At 37.7% G+C, this 20,846-nt stretch overlaps 1 protein-coding gene across 7 annotated transcripts in view; it reads right to left on the reverse strand.

Moving 5' to 3' along the window:
- Positions 1 to 20,846, reverse strand: part of HEPACAM2 (HEPACAM family member 2) — a 50,643-nt gene that overhangs the window by 27,986 nt on the left and 1,811 nt on the right. For 4 of the 7 annotated variants that reach the window (XM_014582129.2, XM_006163491.3, XM_006163492.2 and 1 more), the window contains exons 2-3: positions 14,456 to 14,809; positions 10,784 to 11,068 (exon numbers count right to left, since the gene is read on the reverse strand). In XM_014582129.2, coding sequence (XP_014437615.1) covers positions 10,784 to 11,068; positions 14,456 to 14,809 — 639 coding nt within the window. Of the gene's footprint in view, positions 1 to 10,783; positions 11,069 to 14,455; positions 14,850 to 20,846 lie in introns of those variants that run through there. The other 3 variants (XM_027766317.1, XM_027766318.1, XM_014582131.2) reach the window with 2 other exon arrangements.

The following is a 20,846-nucleotide window of genomic DNA, read 5'->3' on the forward strand; positions in this document are numbered from 1 at the left end:
ACTAACATTTATTAGATATTTGCCATACGAGGGCACTTGAGTGTGTATATGTTTCACGTTTAAAGAAATCATATAAGATAGATATTATTATTCTAATTATGAGGGAAGAACTATTTTAAAAATGCATTTGTCCATGGTAACATAGCTATTATATAGAAGAGCTGAGACTCTAAAATAGATGCATTTAATCATTCATATTTCTTCCTTTAAGAAATGAAGTATAAATGGTATAACTTTATATATTAGAATAGTTTCTTGTCTCACTATATTATCAGACTTTTACTACATTATTATTTAATTATATGTTAATTATGTAATCAGCCAATCAAACAATCCATTGAGTTTATTTGAGAGTTAATAAATGTATAATATACGGGAACTGGAAAGAAGTATGGCATAATTTTAATCCTCAAGAAATTTACAAACTGGATAAGGTTATGGATGTGTTTGCTCACTAATCACCTCATCTCAAAGGTCCTGATTTTTTTTTTAAAGTTCTGACTATTCATCTTTCATCATGTGGAATAATAAAATGTAATGACCAGACATTAGGATAACTAAATTTACTATTCACTAGTGAACTGTTCTTTAGAAGTTATTTAAATCTTTTTGGATATCATTTTTCTCACCTTTTAATACAAAAAGATGGACTTGATTGCCAGGATTTTTCTACCTTTGAAACACCAAGATTCATGCCACACTAAAGCTATTTTGGATAGTGGCAAGTTGATCTGAAGTTTGCAGGTTTCCAGAGTGGTTCTCTATTATTTTAGCATTTTCTGACCAATATACTACCGTTGGAGAAACAATTTTTTAAAGGAAGAACAGAAACTGAAGATGCAAAACAACAGATTATATTCAGCTAAGGGAACACACATGTATACATATTTGCTTCCTAAAGACATGGAGAAATACAAAGGGACCCTAGGAATATGTCTTTTTGCATATATCTCCATGTGAATTGCCAGAGGATGCATGCACTTGCCGGAGAGACAGAGAGATAAAGCACTCCTCAGTGCGGCACGGTCATACCACAGTATCTTTCATCCATGTATATGCCCAGCATAGTTTTTAAGCCTCCAGGCTGGGATTAGAACCACAATCAGCTATGTGGCTTCCAGTTCCCAACATGATAGTACATATGTGCTGTGGGGCCAGTCCCAGATTTTATATTAACATGCTTCCATGATGTAACCCTCCTTTGAGAAGGCAGACACATTAAGTCAGTACTTTCAAATTTTAAAGTAGTCAGGAACTGGGGATAGAAGATTAACATGAAAAAACTGACGCCATTTTCCTGTGACTGTATCAGTCCTGTTCTCTTATTTCAGGTGATGATATGAAAACCACTGGGACAAGAGGTTTAGGACAGTGTGCTTTCTAATGGAACATTTTTTCCCAGAATTCCACTAAATTATAAGTAGTATAATGAGAATAAAAATTTGCTTTTACTCACATTACCAAAGTCAACACTGAGATGTTACTGTGTACTTGGTACTGTCCTAGGCATTGTGAGGGAATCTGAGATGTCAAAAACATGATGGCTCATGTGGCTATTATCTGTGGCCCTGTACAGCAGAAGGGTCTGCACAAGTTGTCAGCATTGATAGGACATTAGGAAAGCAAAGGCCACCTATCCAGGTCCTGGTTGTAGTGATAGTTCACATTGAAGGAAACCATCCCGAGGAATGAATCATGGTTTGTAAGAGCAAGAGCACTGGATCTATGCACAAAAAACTAAAGTCAGAGAGCCTTTCCAAGAGGACAGCAAGGGAGACTTGATAAGAGAAATGTGGTCATAAAAATATTGTCATTTACACAGTGACAGAGCATGTTCAACAAAAGGTCAATCTCACGTGGTGGTTGTGGTTTGAATCCCCAGCTAGGTCAGCCTGAAGCACACCAGGTGCCAAGATCTGATGGACTAGAAGAAGGGGATCACTGTGTGACCAGAACCTCTGAGGGTGTTCATCTCCAATTGAGGGGTGCTTTCTCCCTCTTTTTCTCTCCCTGGCAAGAGCTTAAGAGCGTATGTCTCCTGGTTTTAAAATATATCTGATAATCTAATACACACAAAAATGACTGTTGCTCCTTTCAAAGCATGCTGACGTTATTCAAAATTATTTTGGGAAACTCATATGGTTTTGCCTCAAGATTTGAAACATAATTTAGTATTTGAAAAAGGAATAATTCTGCAATTTTGGAGGGTAGGTTCCATACTTCTAAGAAAAAATTTAGCTTATCTTTTCTAATCATGTTTGTTTTGATTTGCTACTTTTCAGTTTGTTGGGTTTGGGGATTGGCATAGTGTTTTTTTTTTTTCCCCTGTCTTATTTATTAATATATGCTCAAAGATACCTTCCAGCTTCTAAACCTAACACCTTAAAGAATTTAAGTGTTTGCTTCTGATATAGTCCCATAAATTGTAACATATTTTACCTTACTGCATAAAAAATAATTCTCGCTGAAGAAAAATCTTAAAATTCAGGCAAGTGCAAGGACGAAAAAAAGTCATTTGCAATTTCACTGCTCAGAAAAGTAATATCCACATTTCAATGTATGATCCTGAAGTCTCTAGTCTACTCAATTTTCTCTTTTTCTCTGTCTCTCTCACATCTATCTAAGTATATCTCTACACACTGCTTACAATATATTTTCTTTAGACTAACTATGAGGGGGTTTAGTATTACAAAAAAAATTACATGAATTTCAGATTTTTTTACACCACAATAAATTTGTACTTTAATTTCTTGTTCCTACAAATTTTTATACCCTCCTATGATGTCATTTCCTTATCAGTCACACTTTAGACTTTCTATCTTCTATTGGGAGGTGTAACTTAGGACATTATTCAAGTGAATGGGCAATCTAATTAGGGACATTTAGAGTAAATCAGCCTCAGTGGCCTCTGATATTAAAGATGAAAGCAGAGGACAATTCTATTTTGACTTTGGATTATCATTCATTTTCTTGCCTTCAGCAGAGAGCTCCCAATAGAAATGAACCCTTTGCCTCAGGAATGGCTGTTTACTAAATGACTTGTAAAATACATGTCATCTGTTCTCTTTAACAATTTATGGCTGGGCGGGAACAGTACCTAAATTTCCCTCCTGATGCTGCTTGCCACCCTGCTTGAGAGCAGATGGTAAGTATTTACTATGAATGACCTTTATTTTCTTTCATTTTTATCACTTAAAATACTCCCCTGCAGCAGTGCCATATGTTACACAGAAAATGTACTGGTTATCAGGTTGTTATTTACAACTGGAGCTGGAAGCCATATACATTTTGTGAACTGCAAGTAGATATTTGTCTGAATTACTGACTTTGCATTATATTTCACCAAGACCAATACCAGATTTTGACATCATAATTTCATAAATATATGATAAATCTTGATACATTTTCTTATATTTCTTTCTGCCAAATTTAGAGTTATTCCTGCTTTTATGAAAGCAGTTGTCATGAACACAGAACAGGTGCTTGATGCTAGAATTCTAAGTGATGATTGTGGACCTCCGTGCAGGAATATTAGAATTTAACGTTTACTGGGATATTGAGAAAATTTGCTAAATATAAGAAAAAACAAACAAACAAAACAAACAAACAAAAAAACCCCAAACAAACAAGAGCCAAACACTCTAATGAAGAGGCTATTTTATAATGGAATTTAGTCTTTATACACCATCATCAAGTAACACTGGAATATCAAACTGTATTTTTAAATATATGGTCAAGTATGGTTCTATGGATGCAAAGATGAAAAATGCAGAGCCCGTATGTGGGACTGGGGTACTTATGGGTGGAGAAAAATAAAGGAAAATATAATGCAGTGAGAACCAGGGAAGTGAAGTGCAAAGGATACTGCGGGAACACAGAACCTCTTACTGACGCTGAGGTGCAACAAGGGAGAGACAAGTAAGTCATTTTGGAAAGCACAGTGCTATAAAAGAACAGGAAGATAACCAGATGAAGAATAAGAAGTGGGGGACCAGCAGTTAGTGTAATGGCTATGTCACTGGACTCTGATGTAGTTGACCGTGGTTCACGTCCCAGACCCTGTGGCTTAAAACTCATGCCGGGCGCATGTGTGTGCGTGCCCAAGATCCTGAGAGGAGAATGGAGGAGAAGGGACTTTCAGCGTGGCCATCTCCCCTGGGGGGTGATTTCTCGCTTTCTGTCTCTCTGTCTCTCTCTCTGTCTGGTGAGCGCACGTGCCCTATGGCAAAAACCTCTCCAAAAAAAAAAAAAAACCCCCCCAAAAAAAAAAAAAAGAAAAGTGGGAATAACATCAATTAGGAACATATTCCCACTTTACAAGGAATGAAAAAGCTTCCAAGCATGCTGAAGCCATAACAACAGACAGGGTAAATGACAAATCTTTAGATTGTGTATTTTATTTGAATTTTGTAACCTAAAGCCAAGAGAACAAAACAAAGCAAGCAATAAAACAGAACTAAAATGGTGATTACAAAACAATTATTCAAGAATCTGGGTTATATTCTTTTTAGAGAGAGATTTTTGCCCTAGAGACAGAGAGGCAGAAAGTGAGAAGTCACTCCCCAGAGGGGATAGACACACTGGAATCTCTTCTCCTCCATTCTCCTCCTGGGATCTTGGGCACATATGCACATGTACCTGGTGTGAATTTTAAACCGCCAGGTCTGGGACTTGAACTGTGGTGGACTATGTGGGAGTCCAGTGACATAACTATTATGCCATCTGCTGGTCCCAGAGTTGTGTTTTAATATATTGGATATTTGAATCAAATAAAGATATGAATGAATGCATGAATAAAGGAATGAATGTCAGTAAGATGAAATATTGACCATGTCAATGTTTCTGCATTTGAAAATAAAAATAATCGAGATGATAAATTAAAATGACTATATTCACAACTAACAATTAAGAAGTTAAAAAAGTTCTTCAATCATGTAGATAATCTTTATAATATTTAAGTAGAATCCACATTTGTAAATTTTCTAGATGTTCTTTTTTCTATTGTCATTAGTCTTTACTAATGACAGATGTTTTTCTCTGAGACTTTCATAGGCTGTGTCTAAACGAATGTAAAGAAGGAAGTTTAATCTGTAAGTAGAAGATAGGCTCTGTAAAATATGAACTTATTTGAACTGTAATATTTGAATTCCTTCAAGAACTCAGGAAAGGAAAAAAGGCTTAGGACTCTAAGGCATAAAAATGTAACATTTGCAGGTATGATTATATTTTTTTGCAGACGTGATTATTTGTTTTCCACACTGTGTATCAGCATATTCTGAAATACTAATACTGATTGGTGTATAGACTTGCATGTGTTGAAAGAAAGATCTTCTTTTCACTTTGCCAGGTTAAAATAAACCATGTAGCAAAAAAAGGGTGTATTTATAGACACAAATGGTATATTCATATGCCTCTAATTATTAATGCAATTTCCTGCAGGATGTTTTCATTTTAACGTATCCCTTGAGTTTAAAGATAGGTAGGGAGATGGAGAGTTACATAGATAGGTAGATACAAGAAAGAATCGATGTAATGAAAGTATTTCACTGCAGAAAAAGAAAGCATATTAACTTAAGAAATGGCAATGTCTAGAGAAGATACAAGTTCTCTGCAAGGTTTCATTTTTTTTTTCTTTGTAGGTACGTTCTAAATTACCTAGGATCTCCAAACCATCTTTCTGCCATGTTGTCAATTAGATTAGCATAGTTTGGTTCAAAGGTTGGGGGGAGGTGTGAGGAAAAACAAAAGGGAAAAGAGCTAATGTTTATTTAGTTCCTCTGATGTGCCATACTGATTCTTCATACATAAAATCTTCAACTCTCTCCTTCCCTCTCCAAATAGATGTTAACACTACACTGGGGACATCGTAGATCAGCAGATAAGGAGACTAATAGGAAGAAAGGGGAATTCACTTACAGATACTGCAATGGTAGACCTGGGGCTTTTACCCAGACAGTTCAAATGCACAGTTTAGGTGCATAGCCTTGTGCTATTCCTTGCACTCCAACACAGACATGATATTAACTATCAAAATCACCAGTGGACTTTCCTTGAGCAACAGAGAAGGTTCTAACAGTTTCATTTCTTGTTGTCTTCTACTACGTTGAAAGATGGTTGTTTGGGATTACTGTTAAGTAGATGATATCTGACAGGGCTGATAGCTTGTTTTGCATTTATTTTGTATATTTTCTAAGTGACTGTAACCATTAGACCAAATAATAAAGAATAACATAAGGATATGTCCACATAGTCCTAGATTTGACTCACTCTGTTTGCATTTTCTTTTCACCATGTTTCAGTTACTCTTACACTTAAGTCTGTGACTACTTGGATGAAATTGGATGGAAGTTTAAGTTCATGTCAATATAACCTTGTTTTGGGCCAGCAGAGGCATGATGGTTAAGGCAGCTAGGTTTCACATGGTTGGAATCCCAGACCCAGCAGCTTTAGAAACACATGGGTGCATGAGCGTGCATGCCTGAAACCCCAAAAAGAAGGAGAAATGGAGGAGAAGGGATTGTAGTGTGACCATGCCCCACTGGGGGATGATTTCTTACTTTCTCCCTCTCTCTCAATCTCTCTCTCTGTCTGGTGAGTGCACTTGCCTTCTGGCAAATTAAAACAAAACAAAAGAAAAAGAAAAAGAAAAATAACCTTATTTAGTCAAGACAACTTATACAATATACAAAGACTACCAAATCTGAAATTGTCACTCCAGTTCAGTGCTAGTCATGCAGTACAGTCAGGACTTTATGTTTATGAATCTATTTCTCCTCCTATGCTTTAGGCTAACAAGATTATTTTCACAATGTGACCTGAATATAAGATCATGTAATATTGCTGTAAAAAATATAGCTAAAAGTGGGGCCAATAGGTCACACAGTGGATTCCCACATGCCAACAAATCCTGGGAGGAGAGTGGAGGAGGGATTGCAGCACAGCCTTCCCCTCTGGGGGGTGATTCTTCACTTTGCTTCTTGCTGTCTCACTCTCTTTCCAGTGAGCACACTTACTCTATGGCAAAAACCTTATATATAATACACACACACACACACACACACACACACACACACACACACATACAAATATCTTAGAGCGCAGCTATAAAAATAATGCCATTGTTTAACAATGTAACTAATGATTATCATGAATATTACATAATTTGCTTGCAGCATATGGTGTTTTGGTTTCTCAGTGAAAAAGTAATTTCGTCCTGTGACACTCTTTAATATAATTCCTTCTATTTCTGAGTGAAGAAATTTAATACATTTTATTGTGCATATTGAATTTAGAACTAAGTTGGAGTAACAGTTAGTATTCTTTGGTTCTCCTACACCAAAATTGAATTACAAAATCAATATATGAAGTTAAAAACAGATTTATTGTAAACAGTACTTTTTAGATAAAATGGTTTCAAATTGCTAGTAGATATATTTAGTCACTGTATATAATTTAAAATTGGTGACTTTTTCTCTTTATATAGTAGGCTAAAAAAATAATCGTTTGCCTCTTTATTCTTTTCTTACATATACCCTTTACATAATTGTATCAAGTTTGCAATTTGTCTTAACAACATGTGCTCTTGACCAACATTTCTTAATTAGCCTGGTATATCTATATGAAATTATTTATTTATACATCATTCTCCAATCTTTTTTTTTGTATGGACACCTGTTTAAAAAAGCTTTTCCTGGGGCAGCAGTTGGAGTGGTAGTTAAGACACTGGGCTCCCTTGGGGCCAGCAGGTTGCATGGTCAACCATGGTTTGAGTCCTGGACCTAGCAGCTCATTTTTTCACTCTTTCTCTGGTCAAACTGAATAATAATGATAAATAATAATAATAGTAATAAAATAATAATAGTTAAATAATAATTAGTTAATAATTAAATAGTTAAATAATAAATTAAAATTAAATAGTAATAAAAATTAAATAAATAATTCTTAAAAAAAAAAAAGACTCTGAACTCCCACATGGCTGATTGTGGTTCTGATTGTGGTTCAAGTCCTGGATCCAGCGGCTTGAAAAATCATGCCTGGCATGGGTGCATGTGTGCCCAAAACCTGAGAAGAGAATGGAAATGAAGGAGAAGAGGTTGTATTGTGGCCATCCTCCCTGGGGAGGGAGGTGATTTCTCACTTTTCTTTCTGTTTCTGTCTCTCTCTTTCTCTCTGGCAAGTGCAAGCACCCTATGGCAAATAAAAATCTTAAAAAAGCCAACAAAAACCTTTTCCTTCCTTATTGTTTGCTAATAGTCTCTTCACTCAAAGCTCCCATAATCTGACTCAGTTTTATTTATCTGACCATTTAATTTACTACTCTCCTCCCTATACCCTATACTTTAGCCAAACTGGACCATTCGTCAAATTATTTTATTTCTGCTTTGTATGTGGTTCATTTCTGTCTCATTGTCTGAGATGGTTTTCCCAGAGGTTGTCTTTTGCCCCAATCATACCCATTGTTCAGAGTGTATCTGAAATGTCACTTTCTTCAGGAAGCCTTCTCTTGCTTAGGAATAATGTTTTCATTCTCTGGATTCCCATAGATTAATAATATTTTAGTGATAATAATGGCTAACAGTTATATAGTATGGGTCAGTTGCTGTTAATCATTTTATGTATTAAGTAGATTTAACACTTATAGAAACTCTAGAAAGTGGATACTGCCATTATTATCATTATACGGATGAATAAACTGAGGCACAGAGAGGTAAGGTAGCAGACCTAGGATTTGAACCCAGCTCTTCTGGCTCCTTAGTTTCTGTTCCTGGATACTATACGTTCTATGGTACCTATGACATTCTGTTTAATACATTTTATTGTGCACATTTTCTCTCTTTTGCTAAAATATAGGATAATGTTCTGTTTCAAGATTCAACAGTTCTATTTTCTATTGCATAATTTCAGTGGTTCAATTGAAAACTCCATATATACCTGTGTTGCTCCATCCGTTCCTGCTCCCCAGCCATGCCCTTTCCTGCCTTATTGTTGGTGCACGATCCTTAAACTTAAGCCTTATATTGTCAAGAGAGGCTATACTTTGTACATATGCTGGTGCTTTTTTTTCCAGAGTTAATAATACATGTCCCAAGAGAATGTTATCAGTTTCCTATCAAGGAAAATAGAGTGTAGATATATTGATAATAAAAACAGCCTCCTTTGACTGAATGCTTGCTTTGTGTCAATCACTGGCTATTTTTTTCAGACAGTACCTGGAGACCCAGAAAGATCCAGAAATTTACTTAAGGTCTAACAGGTAATGACTGAACCATGCTTCTCACTTCAATCCATCTAAGCACCTAAACACGGGCATTTAGTGCCACTTCTGGTATTATGAAGATAGATCTGATGAATGAGTGGACACATCTGCTAGGATTAATTTCTCTCTATGATTCAACCAGCTGAGACTTCTACCCTCATGCCACGAAGGGTGAGATTTCCTTCACCCTGCCTCTATTTTCCTGTCAAGATGCTATTGTAACTGTGCTCTGTCCCCATGGTCTGAAACAGAAGACTTCCTAAAGTAACTTTTAATTCCCAAGAGTGAAAATAAAGTTACCATGAAAGCAACCTGGTAACTGATAACAAGACTTCCTAATGTGAGGGGATATACTGAATTGTCCAGAGACATTTCTAGTTGTCACAGCTGAAGGGGGGGGATGTTACTGATATGTAATGGGAGACTAGAAATGTTGCTGACAATGCACAGGAAAGTCCCCACAACAGAGGTTACACACCATGCCTGTCATAGTAGAGAGGCTGAGAAACTGTGCCAAGCTTAAATTGGAATACAATACTAAGTGTATTAGAGGTAGTACTTTAGGTAGTACTTTAGGGACTTGGAAAATAATGCAACAAAGACAGAGAACTTGCTTGGGTTGGTGAAGATAACATGACATGAGCTAAAGAGTTTAATAAACTAAGCTCTGTATACAAGGTTCAGCAACAACAATTATGATAGAGAAAAGCACCCAAGAAAATTAAAACCCAGAAATAATTACCAATTCTTGGGAACCTGAGTCCTTTACTGAAGAATAATTAAGTTTTCTCTTGGGGTTGGCTTCATAGCACAGGGTTAAATGCTGTGTATATAAAGTCAGCTCTCACATGGATGACTGCAGTTCATTTACACCCCAGCAGCTTGGAAATACATTAGGTGCATGTGTATGGGTGCCCAAATTCTGAAGAGAAAGAACTGTGGTATGATCATGCACCACTGGGGAGTGCTCTCTCTCTCTGTCTGTCTTTCCAATGCTCTCTCTCTCTTTAATTCTATATCTTTGGTGTTCTCTCTCTGGTGAGCACATGTGCCCTCCAGCAATTAAAATCTGTGTTGTATCTATGATCCTCCCTGCACCTCCTTTTCAAAATTGATTGCCTAGAAATAAGGGCAAATAAAGCAGCCATGCACTGGGATGCACTACCTATGCATAGCCTGGGAACATTCTTTTACTCTGAGATCAACTACAGAGCACATCCGTCTCCTGGTTTACGATCACCAACTCTTCCTCCCTGGGAATAAGTAACTTAGTGCCTCCTCATGGTTCTGGGCTCTTGGGATTCATTCCCTCTTTCCGCTGGAAAGGAGGTCACACAATGGAGTGAATTACAGACTACCCTGAATGTTCCGTGACCAGTCTTTCAAGTTGATCTTTAAGAAGTAGGACTGTGCTGAACTGCACTAGTGGTAAATACCAAAGGACATCTGATGCTGATCATCTCTATTACTACCCTTGGGTGAACGTCACAGAGAACAAATCACGAATATATTTTTTATAAAACTTACAAAATATGGTAGGCATAATGATATCACTTTCCATCTCACTGATGGGGTTTTTCACCAGGCAGCTGTAATTCCCAATGTCTTCCTTGGTCACTGGAGCAATATGAAGAGTGTTGTTTTGGGGAGAAAAGGAGTATGTGGAGCTAGTGTAGACAGGTCTCCCATTTTTCAGCCACTGGTACACCAGGCGGGTGCCCCCTTCCACCTGGCACATCAGCGTCATGTTTCCCACATGTTCTATAGCCCCAGAGGCAGGACGGGTCTGCACCAGTGGCTTTATGACAGGATCTGCAATATCAAGAGAGAATAAAACATTTTTTCCACCCATGAATTATAATAAAACTGTATGACATCATTTGAATATTGAACTCTCAAGCGATAATGTCAATGTTTTTATACTGTAATGTAGACAGCTAGGAAACAGTTAAGGAGAATAAAAAGTAATGGAAAACACAAATGATAAAAGATAAAAATATTATTTAGAGCCAGAGATAAGAATATTCTAGAACTCACTCTTTAAGGACTGTCTAATGAAATCCTTCTACTTTAGGAGTAACATAGTTAGTGGTCAAGAATGCCAGTTTCCTTGTTTCCTGTTTTGTGTTTTCTCCAACACCATAGAAGTATAATCTCAGGCAAAATGTATATGGGTATTTCTCTCCTACAGCTCATCCTAATGTCCCAAAAGCAACTGGTTAAGGTGGATGTGGTAAATTGAAATGTCTATCTGCCATCTGCAAAATATGTAGCTCATATATAGTATACTTTTGGGGAATTGATGGAAAATTCTAGAGAATCACATATGCACTACTTCATTTTCTCATCATGTAAGCGAACTAATTTGTTTAATTGCTTTTTTTTGTGATGTAACTTTGTTAGTCATTTTAACAAATCAAAGCTTACATTTCAACATTGACTCAAAATGAAAATGCAATAAAATGTATTATTGGAATTATATCAAATATAGAGATAAAAGACAAACCAAATAGAAATTCCTGTTGGAAAGTCAAGTCTTGGGAAAATAGTTTTATAGTGTGGCAGTAACTGATACTTAACAGTATTTCTCAATAAATAAATTTCCAAAAATGAATAAAAATTTTCTATTTGAATTTTAACTCTCAAATTGATGCATAAAGACATCTACAACCATTTTAGGCAATCTTTGTTAACCTTTGAGTTTCTCGAGTCTCTGATAAAAACAGTGACTTATCCAGAGTTACACAGTGATCCATGGCAAAATGAAAGGATTTTAAATCTGGTACTATTTTTTCTCTGCACTTTGGAGAGATATGCATTTAACAATCTGCTGCTATGTATGATTACAGAACATAGAGAGAATATGATGAAATATATGTGACAATTAACTCCAATAACTAGACTTCGATTTATTTGTTTATTTTTGAGAGTTTTTTTGTTGTTGTTATTGGGCATGTGTGCTCACTAGAGAGACAGAGATAGAGAGACAGAAAACGAGAAATCACCGCCTCCCTCCCCCGCCCCCCCAGGGATGGCGATGGCTATGCTGCAATCCCTTTTTCTTCATTCTCCTCTAGGGATTTTGGGTACACATGTACACATGCCTGGCATGAGTTTCAAGTCACTGGGTCCAGGATTTGATCTGCGGTTGACTACATGAGAGTCTAGTGATGTAACAATTACACCATCTGCTGGTCCCTAGACTTCAATTTATTAGCAAGCTTTTAATTGGTGTTGATGCATCTTCTTCAGGAAAATTTACCTGGACTCATGCTTACATTATCCTACACTGAAAAATGTGCTTTAGGGCACATATAGAGTCAATTCCCCAGCCCAGAGGTGCTAGAAGGAAATGAAAGATGAGGACAAAGGAAGTTGAAATGCAACTTGTCACTTTCAGAACCTCTAGCATTTCTCGAGGTGGGTGTAATCAACTGGTTTTCCTGTTTAATTTGATCTTTTATTTTTCCCTGACATGAATAAAGGGTTTGGAGTAGTATTTTGTTTACATTACTGTGAGTTAAAGAGAAAAAGAAATGAGTTGAGTATACTTTGCAGGTAACGCCTATATTTTAAATGTGTGTGGAACTGCATGTATTGTGGGATAAGTAGGTAAACCTGTTCATGGTCTTGTGTGGGGAACAGTCGCTGGTATGGTGATCTCACACTTGCCCAAAACAGTGTAACTCAGATGTGGACAATTTCTTTCCAAGAAGGATTTTGGTTCTGGTCCTAAAACCCTGTCAAGACTTTGGTAAATTTCTGGCTGTAGCATTTCTCTGAGCAAATCCAGCTTTACTACACAGTAACAAGTAGGGGATCTTCTGTGAAAATTCTGGAGATGGGGGGCAGCAGGCAGACAGGACTCTGCAGAGGAAAACTTCCCTTTCGATAGCTCTTTACTTTCCCTAAAGGTGATCTCTAGGCATCTGCTTTCACGGCCTGTGTTTTCGCTCTGCTAACTGCCCGGTTTTCTCAGCAACCACTCACCTACATTTATGGAGTGTACTAGTGACCAGAACAGGTTTTAAGTACTGAGGACAAAGCTTCCAACAATACAAAGTTCCTGCTCTGATGAATCTCAGATTCTTGCAGGGGAACAGAAACAATAAAGAAATGTAAAAATACATAGCATGTCCAGGTGGTAATAAGGGCTATGAAGAAAAGAAAGCACAACTGCAGATAGAGAGCAAATCGTGTGTGTGTATGTGTGCACGTGCATGTGTGTGTGTGTATGTGTGTGTTTGGAGGAGTGAAATTATATTTTATATAGGGTGGTCAGGAAAGGCTTCACAGATAAAATGATATTTGGGTTGAGACCTAAAGAGAATAAGGTGGGATGGGGTGAGGGAGATACAGAAGATGAGAAGCAGGGAGACTAGGCTGCAGGCCTTAGGATAGTCTGGCCACAGCTATGGTGGCACTGATTAGGGCAGCAGTGTGGTGATGAGAAGTGGTCAGACTCTGTCTACATTTTTGGTTTTCTTGTGGATTGGATGTGGGTGGTGTATGAGAATGAGAGAGAGAAAGACAGAGAGAGAGAGAGAGAGAGTGAGTCAATGGTAACTGCAAGATTTTGGCCTGAGCAACTGATAGAAGGAAATTGGTATTTACTAATGTGTCATATAAGCAGATTTTAGAGAGAAAAAATCAGAAGTTGGGATTTGGATGTAGTATATTTAAGATTTACTGCTTTCATATCTCAATAAGGAAGACAAGTGTCTACAAGTTAGCTTGCCCTACTCTCCCTCAGAGGACACTTCCGGGAGCTTCTATTTTCCCCTAAGTATGGCTTTGGAGTGATTCTCATCTTCCCCCAGTGTACCTAAATAAAATTTTTCTTGTGACAAAAATGGGGTTCTTTTCAGGGTGCACTCTACTACTAAGAAATTAAGATTTCTTTCCATCTCATATTATGGCAGCAACCTCATAGTTTCCAGGAAGACAAGTAATAAGCTATTTTTATTGCTCATTGCCTTTCGATGGGCACTGTGCATGTGTCTTCCATGCGTGCCTTATTTAATATTCAGAAAGCCTCACGAGGTAGATAACGTCATTAGTACCATGAGATACTGAGGATTAATTAATTTGCCCAAAGCTGCGGAGCCAGGACATAAAGCCCTGGCAGTTTAACTCCCGGTCTTTGCTAATGCCCTCCTAGCCTGCTGCTCAAGGACAGTACACTCCGAGTGGACTCACCATCTACGGTGACTTGTATCTTCTGACTAGCAGATAGAGTTCCATTTCCCTGGATGTTGACCTTCACGATGTAATTGCCTTCATCAGTGAACTGCAGTGGGTTGATGAGTAAAGACGCATTGGGTGGCATCATGGTAAACTTGTGCCGATACTCCATGTCGGGAACCACAGACTTATTCACAGAGCTCAGTAAGTATTTGGGTGTTGTGTGGGGTCTCTCAAACAGCCATATGATCTGGATGTCCGACGCCGGAGTGTGGAAGCCATAGTGCACGGGGAGGTAGAGGGCCTGACCCCTGATGCCATGGACCGTGTGGGATGGTACAGTCACCTTCAGCCCCGAGCAAACACCTGCTGCAAAGGAAAGTAAAGCTGTGAAGATCCTGAGCCACATTTCACAGTCTCCAGGGGCAACTGCAGAGAGACCTTGATCAGGTGATAATCCTTTTCAAAGAAAAGAGGCTTCTAGGTACTGACCAGTCTAGTACCGGATACATGCAGAGGCAAATATTTGTCTCTGAAACCTTCTGCATTTTTAAAACTCCACCCAAAGACTAAGCTGATTATATGGCCTTTAAAAAGGCAAGAAGAAAAGGGAAAGCAGAAGTTATTATCTATAATTGTTAAAGAATAACGGGAAAGGGGAACTGGGAAAGATGATTAGGTCCAAAGTCCAATGATGCCATTAAAAACATTTGAAATTATGGTTATATTAATATCTGTTTCATATCATATCCTAACCACACTATGTGATATGGGAAACATGGGGGAGTTACTTCCTCCCAGGAATTCGCCTGAAAGCCTTCTGAAGTTATTTAATACTCCATTTTGGGAAAATTTCCCCTTCAGCCAAAGCCTTGCCAAATGCAAATAACCAGTCAGTTTTGTCCAGACAAGAATTTGACTGGCATGTTTGAGGAATAGCAAAAGGCAGCTACAGATGGCGCAGAGAGGAGTATGGGAAGCTACGAGATCAATGAAGTGCCTGGGACAGGTCTGGCAGCATCGTGGGAAGACTTTGGCAATTTTACCCCGTATCAGATGGGGTTACCACTGGAGTTTTGTGAGCAGAGGAAAGATACTATCTTTCTTGATTTACTAGACTCCCTCCAGCTTCTGTGAGAATAGACTGGCATAGGGGCAAGAATAAGAGTACGGAAACCACTTAGGAGTTGACTGCAATAAACTAGGCAAGAGAACTGTGCTGTGGACCTAAGTAGTGAAAGGTATGGTGGGGAAGGCTGGTGGCAGTAAAAGGTTTTCTGATATATTGGGAGTGGGCTATAAGAAAGAGCAGACAAGAATGACCCTGGGGCTGGGTGGTGGTACAACAACTGGAAGAATGGCGTTGCAATGAATGAATGAATCATGGAGGACTGTGGGGTGAGTAAATGTTTTGGGGAGGGAGAAGATCAGGAGCCAGATTTAGGCTTGTTCGTTTTGAGACGCCCGTTTAGACATCCAAGAGAAAATGTTGAAAGGATATACTGGACATGAAAGTCTGAGTAAAGTGGAGTTAAGAAAGCATGAGGGAATGGGCCAGCGGGTGGAATGATGGTTAAGACACTGGACTCCCACATGGCCAGCTCTGGCTTGAGTCCCAGACCTGTTGGATTGAGAATCATGCTGGGGTCCAGTGCATGTATGCCTAAAATCCCTAGAGGACAATGGAGAAAAAGAGATTGCAGAGTGGCCATTTCCCCTGGGGGATGATTTCTAACTTTCCCTCTCTCTGTCTCCCTCTGTCTCTCTGGCGAGTGTATGTGACCCAAAGAAAAAAACTGAGAGAGAGAGAGAGAGAGAGAGAGAGAGAGAGAGAGAGAGAGAAAGCATGAAGGGGGTTCTGTACAGCACAGAGAAATTATATTCATTACTTAGTGTTAGTTCATGTCCTAAATCTTTTTACACTGAATACAAAAGTCTTGTTCAATGCCACTAGTCACCAACATAAATAGACTTAAAAAAGTTTAAAATATAATGTTCATCGAAAACAAAAGCACAAACGAAAAGGCATGAGGGGCCTGGAAGGTCTTAGAATGGGGAACCCTGTCCAATGAATGGCCTTGGGTGGTGCCTTGGTTGTTCAGGCCCAGGCACTCACTGCTTTTTCTGCAGATTTCTTCGTAGTTTCAGGCACCTGGAAATTGTTCTTCTTACTTGGAGTCATAATGTATTATTTACTTTTCTAGAATTTTTTATGCATCTGCAGTGGGAACAGAGTCCTCCTTAGCTTAAGACATGTTGGTAGCACCCTATTTAAAAGTTCTTTCCTTAAAAATACTCATTTAAAAGGTGGCGAGCAGTATGATACCTATTTCACAGGAACATTTGCAATAGCGGGGAGTGAATGGGACATATTTAAATGTGGAGTATCTTGAATGATCAGAGAAAAAAGTAAGAATGGAAAGAAAATTGGAAATTGTAGATATACACCAAACTTTTAAGGAATATTGCTGTGGAGGAGAGCAGAGAGATGGGGGTGGGAAGGTGGGCAGGACCTGGAGAGGAATGTCAGTCAGAGATTTTTGGCTATTTGGAATGTTCTACTAGAAAGGGAGATACAGAAGAAGCAGAATAGACATGGGTGAAGGTACAATAAGATCTTTAGGAGGTAAGAATAGATTGAAATTAGGCACAAATAAAGAGATTTTACAATTTCATTTTCCTGATATACAAAATGTTTATCTTCTTTGATCTGCTTTACCTGCTTTTCATCACTACTAGGAAGGGGGACTTACGCTTCATCCAAGTCAAGTTATGAAAAGTCATTAATATTAGGCAGGGGACGGTAAGAATGGTATGTCTTTGACTATTATTTGGAGAAACTCAAAGATGCAGGCCTGCTCCTGGAGGAATCAAGTTTACCAATAGCAAACTTCCTTTCCAGAGTGGAAGTGAGAGCAAAAAATCCTATGGTTTAGGCCTTTGGCTAGCCCTCAGTAGAGTGCGAGTCTCTGGGGACAGCTGGGAAGTAAGAGTGAGAACTTGAGAAAAGAAAGCACAAGGAGAAAGACGAGAGGAGTTCAGAGGGAGACGGGAAGCCTAGATGCTTAACTGACCCAGACTGTATGAACTGAAAAGTAGATGACTATATGGGAAACATAAAGATAGGGCTTACACTCTCCTTGGATTCTGTGTGTGTGTCTGTGATTAATGCTATTTTATTATTCTCATAATTAACTGTACTTCACATTTACTTTAGTAATTTTGTTCATAATAAAAGGTCAAAGATACGAAGATTTGTTTCTGTATCCTCTCCTTATAAGAGTAAGATGCTAAATTTAGAGCTTTTTTCTCATTTGAATGATTAGAGGAAGAGGGAACTGGGAGCTGGGAATTCTCAGTAAGAGATAAAGTGGATTGCAGAAAAGGAGTACTTTCTTCTTTAATTTTGACATAGGGTGTGTGCGTGTATGTGTGTGAGAGAGAGAGAAAGTGAGAAAGCATCCCCCTGGGGGAATGGCCACGCTGCAATCCCTTCTCCTCCATTCTCCATTCTCTTATTCTCCTATTGGGATATTGGGCATGCACCCACATGCATTTGGCATGATCCTCAAGCCTCCAACAGGGGACTCAAACCGTGGAGCCAGCCATGTGGGATACAACACCCTAACCTCCACACCACCTGATGGCTCCAGGAGTACTGTTCTGTTTTTGTTTTCCAAAGAAATGATAGGCAAGACAGAGGAGATGGGAGAGTAAAACATAAAATATGTTAAGTGGAGGGTGACAAGAGGAAGAAGCTCTTGAAGTTAAAAGAATTAGAAAGACATTGGGTACTTGAATGGGAGCTCAAGATAGGATAAGATTCACCTTAGTATTTGATGCTGCACAAAACAAAATGCACTTACATGCCTCCCACTGAAACTGGAGACAAGCTTTTGGTGAGCAATAAATAAAAAACTAGGTTTTTAGTACTCCCTATTATTAACTTAAGTAATACTTAAGTTCCCTTGTATTATTGTGTGTTACTGCTTTCTTTTCTTACTTGAGCAAATATTTACAATGGTTTCATGGTAAATATTGTCCTGATCTTGGACTCTCTTATGTCTACCCCTTAGTCTTAAATTTATTACTTGCTAACTGTCCTGAAATAAGGATTTTTCAAAATCGTATTCTCTATGCATGCAGAGAGATAACTGTATTAGTACTTGGATAAAATTAAAATTCCATTGAAATGCAAGGTCTTGGTGAAGAACATGTGCTTGGTATAAAATGGTGACTGGTATGTTATGTGACTTTAGGTGGTCATTTTATACTCGGCCTCACTCTACTCATGTGTGAAAGGGGGTGATATTAGGTCAGTCTGAGGCTTTGTCAACTCTCTACATTTACGTTCTTGAAACCCAGAGGTGCTTTTCTCAGGATAGCAATGACTGACATTTGAAGATGAAGAGAACATAAAATTGGAATACCAAGATTCAATGTTTAGTTCACTTATTAAGTTGCTGATCCCTGAGTATTCTTTAATAAAGTAACAATTCTGTGTTTGTCACCAAAAAATTGAGGAGAATGGTGGGAGTTTACATCTGTGCCTTGGGAATGCACTGGAAAAAGCTGTCAGGTTGCTGGCATAAAACAAGGGAGTCGCTTGTGCTCTGGGTAGTTTTGTCATTGACTTTTTGGTCCATTTAATGCATTTCACAACTCAACCTAGAAACCACTTCTAGACTGAGATGCAGATATAGATGCTTTGAATGTAGTTCTGGCCTATCGGTTCTTGTCATTTGGGGAAGTCATTTTTTTTTTCCCAGAAAAAAACCTTTTAATCTATTTTCTTTGTATTTGTAGTTGAAAAAGATTGGGATTTATTTACTATTCTGGAAATAGTTGTGGAGCACTCTATTACTATGAAGAAACAATACCACTAGAAAGAAATGTTATTGACTTTTGTATCTTGATTTAGAATGTTGAATCCTAAGCATAAAAAAACAGATTAGAAAGTGCATGCTTAAGGTTATGAGAAGAGCATTTTATTTAGTAAGATCTTAAATAGAATATAACATTGCAGCCCAGACAAAAATGAAAAGACTTTAGTAGAAAATAACATTTTACATGACATTTGTAGTTATTATTAAAGGGAGGAAAACTAGCTCTTTGGGCTGTTTAGAGACTGTAATAATACCTTAAATAATACATTGCTACCAACATCTCTGAATATATTCAGTGCTTCCATATCAAATGAAAACTTTTTTTTCTAATATGTGTGCTTTTACAAATGTGTCTATGGCAGTGAGATAGCACAGCTGTTAGAACTGCTGTTTACTTAGATACTGCCTACATCGCTTTTATCAGATAAAATATAGGTAGCAAGTTATAAGAATGTCAGTAAAAAATGAGTTTTTCTTTATCAATAGCTCAGCTACCTAAAATATTCTCATTTTACAGGAATGACATGAACTTACTGATATGATACGATCTTTACTTGTAGTGAAATCTGGGGAATTTTAGATAATTGGATGCCACCTCTACATTTTAGGAGTCCGTGCTTTCTTACCATTGATGTGTTTTTTACTACAGATATAATGAATCCATACTGTCAGACACAGTAGTTTACTAATTTTAGAAAAATTAGCTTCCGTTTGAGAAATTATCAAGCACTCTTTTCTAGTTATATGAGAACATCTAAAGGACGAAAACTATTAATTTTAGAAGGTCATCCTCTATAAGAACAAATACGCTTCATGAAAAAAAATGATTTAAAAAATTTGAATTTCCTTTTGGTAGTCTAAATATTTGGACTTTGATGAAAAATCGGTTTTATTACTAGGTTCACTGATACTTGCCAAACACACAAAAAAGGAAAACTCAGACTTTTTGTCTGCTACACATTACACTAATCTGGAAAAATTTGGCTGAAATCATTCATAAACTGACACAAAATTACAGCCATAATTTCCCTTTTAGAGACTCTCTTGCACTGTACAATGATAATATTATAAAAGAGTCGGTGTTATGGAATACTTGAAGTCATACTGTAAAAGTTATCTATAGTCCAGCAACAAAAGACTCCCTAGACCAGTTTCACTGTATTGAATATAAACACGAACTTCACAAAGTGACCTCTAGTGTAGCGCAAATAGTTGACATTTATTTCCCCATTATCATGCACGGTATTAGCAAGCATAACACAACCACTGTTGACAGAAAATAAACTCTTGCATCTTTAGGGAAAATCAAAATTGCAAAGTAGTACTTTGAATGAACTACAAACTCTATCATGGATTTCAAATTTTAAAATTTATTTAAAAGAAAGACATTAGCAAAAATTCAATATTCCTAAAAGCAAAAGATTTCCACAGTACCTGTGGTCTTTACAACACATTATCTAGGGAGAAATGTAAAGCGACATGAGAAAGAAAGCCCTAAGGTATAATTTCTTTCTTTCCCT

The sequence above is a fragment of the Tupaia chinensis genome, unplaced genomic scaffold, assembly GCF_000334495.1.
Source record: "Tupaia chinensis unplaced genomic scaffold, TupChi_1.0 Scaffold142374_1, whole genome shotgun sequence".
NCBI classification, from domain to species: domain Eukaryota; kingdom Metazoa; phylum Chordata; class Mammalia; order Scandentia; family Tupaiidae; genus Tupaia; species Tupaia belangeri.